The sequence below is a fragment of the Eublepharis macularius genome, chromosome 2 (genome assembly GCF_028583425.1).
Source record: "Eublepharis macularius isolate TG4126 chromosome 2, MPM_Emac_v1.0, whole genome shotgun sequence".
NCBI classification, from domain to species: domain Eukaryota; kingdom Metazoa; phylum Chordata; class Lepidosauria; order Squamata; family Eublepharidae; genus Eublepharis; species Eublepharis macularius.
Genome location: NC_072791.1, coordinates 45,651,917 through 45,657,248, shown reverse-complemented (window position 1 = coordinate 45,657,248; position 5,332 = coordinate 45,651,917). Strand labels below are relative to the sequence as shown.

Here is a 5,332-nt window from a genome sequence, read left to right as displayed (position 1 = left end):
CATACGGGACGAAGGACTGCTCAAAAATCTTAGTTGCAAGACATGGACTTCAATTCCCAGTTTGCGCTGAGAGATACCTGCAATGCATCATGGGAATTGTAGTCTTTTCGAAGCCATACAGTTCCTTTCGAAAGGATTTGACGTATCATATGGCTTGTACGTCGTCTTTATTGGAACCTTGGTGCTGCCGCTAGTCACGCAACGCGACGGTGGCATTGCCATTTCCTAAACGGAACACTCAAATTGGGGTAGAACACTGAAATATGTTATTTACGGAATACATTTTTTAAAATCCATGGCATAGGACTTTTCATAGCTTTTCATACCTTAATGGAGTAATGTAGCTAATGAACATCATGAGCCCAAACCATAAGGCATAGGATAGACTGGACACTTAACTGTGTCCTTTCATGTTTTAACTGAGCGTAATTCAGAATGAGGCCAAGTCTTTTAAAGACAGAAGAACACCAGTTAGTGGTAACTGCATTGATTACTTTCCATTTCTTGCCCACATACAGTCCCCCCTAGGTTTAAACAACTTCTCACAATAAGTAACTTCTTTACCTAATGGACACAGACTCTGGGACCAGATCCTAAAATAAATGAAGATGTCAACTTTTGTCCCCATATACATTGTAACAAGACACTCAGGAGATCTAACACCACCAGCCACACAATCTTAGGTTAGTTTGCTCACTTAACTTCCAACTTTATATTTCCCATTAAATATTAACAATGTCTTTCTACTGTATATTTCAGACACGCCCATCCCTACACAAAAGAATAAATAGACATAAATCTGACATTAATAACCACAGTACTCAGTGGGAGAACATTTTAATCCTCCAGGACATTTCATTGCTGACTTGAGAGTGCCATGTATCCTACGGAGAATCTTCAAATCTACCAGAGCCAAAGTTTTTTCCTTTTCCACACCTACCCACCTGATACTATTAAACTGCTGTATAGTCTTTTATTAACTTGAGATAATGGAATGGAAAAAATAGTGGTGTTGCACTCATCTTCAACTTTCCTGCAATAATGCTGCGCTCATCCCACACTTTGTTCCTTATTTCTTCAGTTGCTCCTGCATGACACTGCCTCCTGGAAAACCAGCATGCCACCTCTTACTGCCTTCAAATCCTGGTCATTTTCGCACAGGTTACTTGTCCCAAGTTCAATGCTTTCAAGAGGACTTTTTTTCTGCTTTCTCACAGCACTGTGGTGCATTAATGCACCTTCAGGGTTTCCCTAGTTTTTCTCCAGTCTTTTTGCGCCTGTTTTGGGAAAGCCTCCCATAAAACCTAGAAAGCTGTGTAGGTGGAAAAATTCAGAGTTTCCCACCCACATGGCAGCCATTTTCTTTAACCTTCACTTTAAAAATGCTAGAATATTGTTATACCAATATGATACGTCAATACATATACCAGGTTATGTGACTTCCCAGCTTTCAATTTTTAAAAAGTGAGTCGCTAGGCCCCTTCTATTGCAGAAATATAAGGAAAGGGGTATCTCTGCAATGGAAGGAGCTAGACTTTTTTAAAAAAATGAAAGCTGTGACTTCAGAGAACCTGGCATGCATATTGGTACAACATATTAACATGATACTCTGCAGCTGTTTTTCAAAAATCGCAAAAGTCCTGGTGGCCCAATGGGGGGCACTGCCGGGAGACTAGGGCAGGGAAGTCTGCCATGTGGAAACCTGTCTGAAGGGAGCTCTGACTCTTGAAAGCTTACACCCTGAAAATCTTGTTGGTCTCTAAGGTGCTATTGGACTAAAATGCTACTAAGCCCAAATATGCATAGTTAAATGGATACTTATCTCCCTTTGGAAACACAATATATAATTTTTAAAAAATAAGTGTATTTTAAAAGTATGTATCTTTTATTCCTTCGTTTCCTTTGGTCCCTATGCTCCATTTTAGGCTATAAAACTTTTCAGGCCAGTTATTTATTTTCTAGTAGTATGAAGAACCTTAACAAGTGGGGCTGTATTATCATGCCAAGTGAGGAAATCAGAGATGCACTGGAGCAGCAGCAATCAGGAATGGTATGAAGAGCTTGACTTCCCCAGAACTCTCCATCCCCCCCATAGTCTCATAAAATCATCAGACCACAAAATACATGTGTAATGATTTCAAGAAATGGGTGCATGTGTCTTTAAATGTTTGGTGAGATAGGTGAAGAGTGGGGGTGAGAGAGATGAGTGAATGATATGATTGGTTGATGACTGAGAGTGGGCGGAGTGAAGGCAGTTTTCAGTTACTGAGGGACAGAAAAAGGTTCAGTTAGGGCAAGAGAGGCGAGCTGTGTGCAGCCCAAGTATGTTCATGTATTTGTGAGGGAAAGGCAACTCGAGTGGAAGCCGGGAGTGTGTCTTGAGACTATATATTCATTCTGTTTGAAGCAGGCAAACTGTGTGTGCGCCTGAGAAAGAATTGAGAGTGAAAACAGGCTAGCTGTGTGCTGTCTGAGTTCTCTGTGAGAGAAATATAGAGCCTAGAGAAAGAGGCTAACTGTGTGTGAAGCCTTACAAGAGATCTGTGTGAATGAGTTTGGATGAAGCAACTAGAAGAACTAAGAACGACTTTTATGTAACCAATACGCTTCTTAAAAAAATAAACTTTGTTTTGTTATATCCCAGAGTTATCTCCCATTCCTATTCTCAGGGCCACATAGAACCACAAAGGAGCCTGACGCTCAAACACGTTACAAAAGGGAAAATTTAAATAAAACATTTTGGAATAATATATTCCTGGTGGCAGCAAACTACCCAGAGGGTGTAAGGGGGAGATTTAAAGCAAAATCCACCCTAAAGAAAGTGAAGATCATAACAACATGTCTCTTCGCTTACAGCAAGTGAATGAGCCCAATGGATCTCCCTAGTAGTCCTGGTAAAATAATTAACTTAAGCTCCAGGCTTTATATGTTTATACAAACTGCAAGAATCCTTGACTTCTTTCATACTCTAACACAAGCAAGGTTTGCTGCTGCTTTCATTAGCAGCACACTTCTGTTCTGCTTCGTCTCAGTAATTACTCTGATATAACCAGTGATTATGATGGGTTGGGTGTGTAGGAAAGGTGTGTAATTATATATATAGCACAACCCCAGCAGCATGCAGTGTCAATATGGTGTAGGATAGCTTTTGTTCTTCACCACAATAGCATTCCCATGTATAAAGGTTTATTTCCACCCTAGGAATGAATGTTAAACATTCATGTAAGAAAAAGGTGTGCATTCAGGGACACTACTGCAATGAGGATTAAACTTGCCATCTGCTCCCATTACCTCTCTCCACCCTTGATAATGAAGCCAGTACCTAGGATTGTCAACTCCAGGATGGAGCCTGGGGAATGTGGAGTTTGAGGAGGGAGCTCAGCAGGGTGTAAAGCCATACAGTCTGGCCTCAAAAGTGGCCATTTTCTCCAGAGTAACTGATCACAGTAGCTTGGAGATCAGCTGTAATTCTGGGAGATCTCCAGGCTCCACCTGGATGTTAGCAACCCTTTAGCTGCATAGCCTCAGTTTTGGTTCTGTTTCTTGGTCATTACAAGTGTGACAGAATCCTGAGGACTGATTTATAAAAATAAATTACAGGCAAAATTTTATCTAAAGAATAGGCATGTATTTAAGAATTAGTCATGTTCCCTTTTTTCCTCCATTTATTTATATGCCATACTACTCACTCACACACAATCTGAAGCAGCTTATATAGCTACTAAACCCCCAAATAAATATATGAATACAGACACACAATAGTATTAAATAAAAATACCATACGGTAGATGGTATGGGAATTAACTTTCTTATGCCCTCCCAGCTGACTCACTTGCAACGTTTGAAATTCATTTTTGCGCATATTTGGGGGCCAGATTTATCTAAGCAATAATGTTAAAGACAATATTAAAATATGTTAGCATATTATATCCTTAAGTCAGCACCTTTGCCTTTATGTCAGAACAGTCACCTTAACCACAATGTAACAAAAATAAATAGCACTTAAAACTAAAGGAACCTCTGCATGAGAACAACTAATAATAACTTAGCAAGAGAAAATCAAAGGACAGGTTTTTTTGTAAGACTCCAGTCTCTTCTCCTAAATATAATGCTCTTATTTTATTATTTCACAATGCAAAAGTCATTATGTTCTAATTGGTTTATCTTCTTCTCATTGCGGAAATCCACTTTTTCAATGTGGGACTTGGGACTTCCCTTCTTTTGAAGCCATTCTTGAAGCTGCCGCACTTTGAAAACAGGGCCTTGGATCTGTCCTTGAACAGTGCCATAGTCTGTATTCTGAACCCAGCCAACCACACCTAACTTTTTTCCTTGAGCCTGAACAAAAAGAAAAACATAAGCGCATATAACAAAATTCACTTTGAGATAGTCCATACAATTTCTCCTTGACAGCAACCTATATACAATAAATTAAATAATAATAAACTGTATCTTCCATTTTGTTTTTATTAGTGCCTTTTTTGCTGTATTTTAAGTTTGAAGCCATTGTGCACTACCTCAGATGATAGTGTGGAAAGATAATGAATAAATATTTTAAAGAGATATGTAATATAAGGCCCTCAAAGTTAGATTATCACCATTGAGCAGCACAGATACCAAGCGGCTGCCCCAGAGACACGAAGGACAGAACATATTACGCACCTGTGTGTGTTTGCGGAAAAACACCCCTTGGACTTTCCCAAACACTTCATAATCCACTGAAATAAGGCCGTCTCCCTCAGCCATAGCCGGTACCGCCTGGATCAAAAACAGAAACACGGTTAGACAGACTAAAGGACGCAGAAACCAACTCCATTTCCCCGCTTTCCAATGCAGGAACAAGAGGAACCCACGACCACCCTCCACCGATTGCAGCATAACAACTCCGGCTGAGGAACTCATAGGCGCCATGAGACACCGGGCTGCCTCTCCGTATATGGCCAGGCATAAAGAAGGCGGTAAGGTTGAAGGGCAAAGGTGCCCGGGGAAATGAGAGGAGGTGGGGCATCCTGGGGCAGTCCTCCAGACCCGGCCCCCATATTTGAAACCCCGAGAACCGAGGAAAGGGCGGGCGCCTTCAGACCTGCTGCCCCAAGTTTTATCCAACAGTACACAGTGGTGAGTTCTCCCCAACAGCTGCTCAAGGGCCCGCGCGGAACGACTCCAACCGCCGCTAACGGCTCAGCGCTTAGCTTCCATTGTTAGAGAGCTGCCCTCTTCTCCGGAGGCTAGAGAGGCCGAAGAGTTCTTGTGGTGAAATAAGAGCCAAGCTATTTGGAGGGTTTTTTTTTTCCTTGGGTGAAACGCGGCGGTCCACAACATCGGATTACTC

At 41.3% G+C, this 5,332-nt stretch overlaps 1 protein-coding gene across 2 annotated transcripts; it reads right to left on the bottom strand.

The window, feature by feature from the left end:
• Positions 1–4,100: 4,100 nt before the first annotated feature.
• On the bottom strand, positions 4,101–5,327 carry ACYP1 (acylphosphatase 1). Of its 2 annotated transcripts, XM_054970629.1 has the most exons (3): positions 5,084–5,327; positions 4,663–4,758; positions 4,101–4,338 (listed from the first exon to the last, which is right to left on the bottom strand). In XM_054970629.1, exons 2-3 carry the CDS (start codon positions 4,744–4,746, stop codon positions 4,123–4,125), a joined length of 300 nt encoding a protein of 99 aa, XP_054826604.1. In that variant the 5' UTR covers positions 4,747–4,758; positions 5,084–5,327; the 3' UTR covers positions 4,101–4,122. The 2 variants fall into 2 exon arrangements, with proteins under 2 accessions (XP_054826604.1, XP_054826603.1); XM_054970628.1 differs by lacking the exon at positions 5,084–5,327 and having other exon boundaries at positions 4,663–5,048.
• Positions 5,328–5,332: the final 5 nt, after the last annotated feature.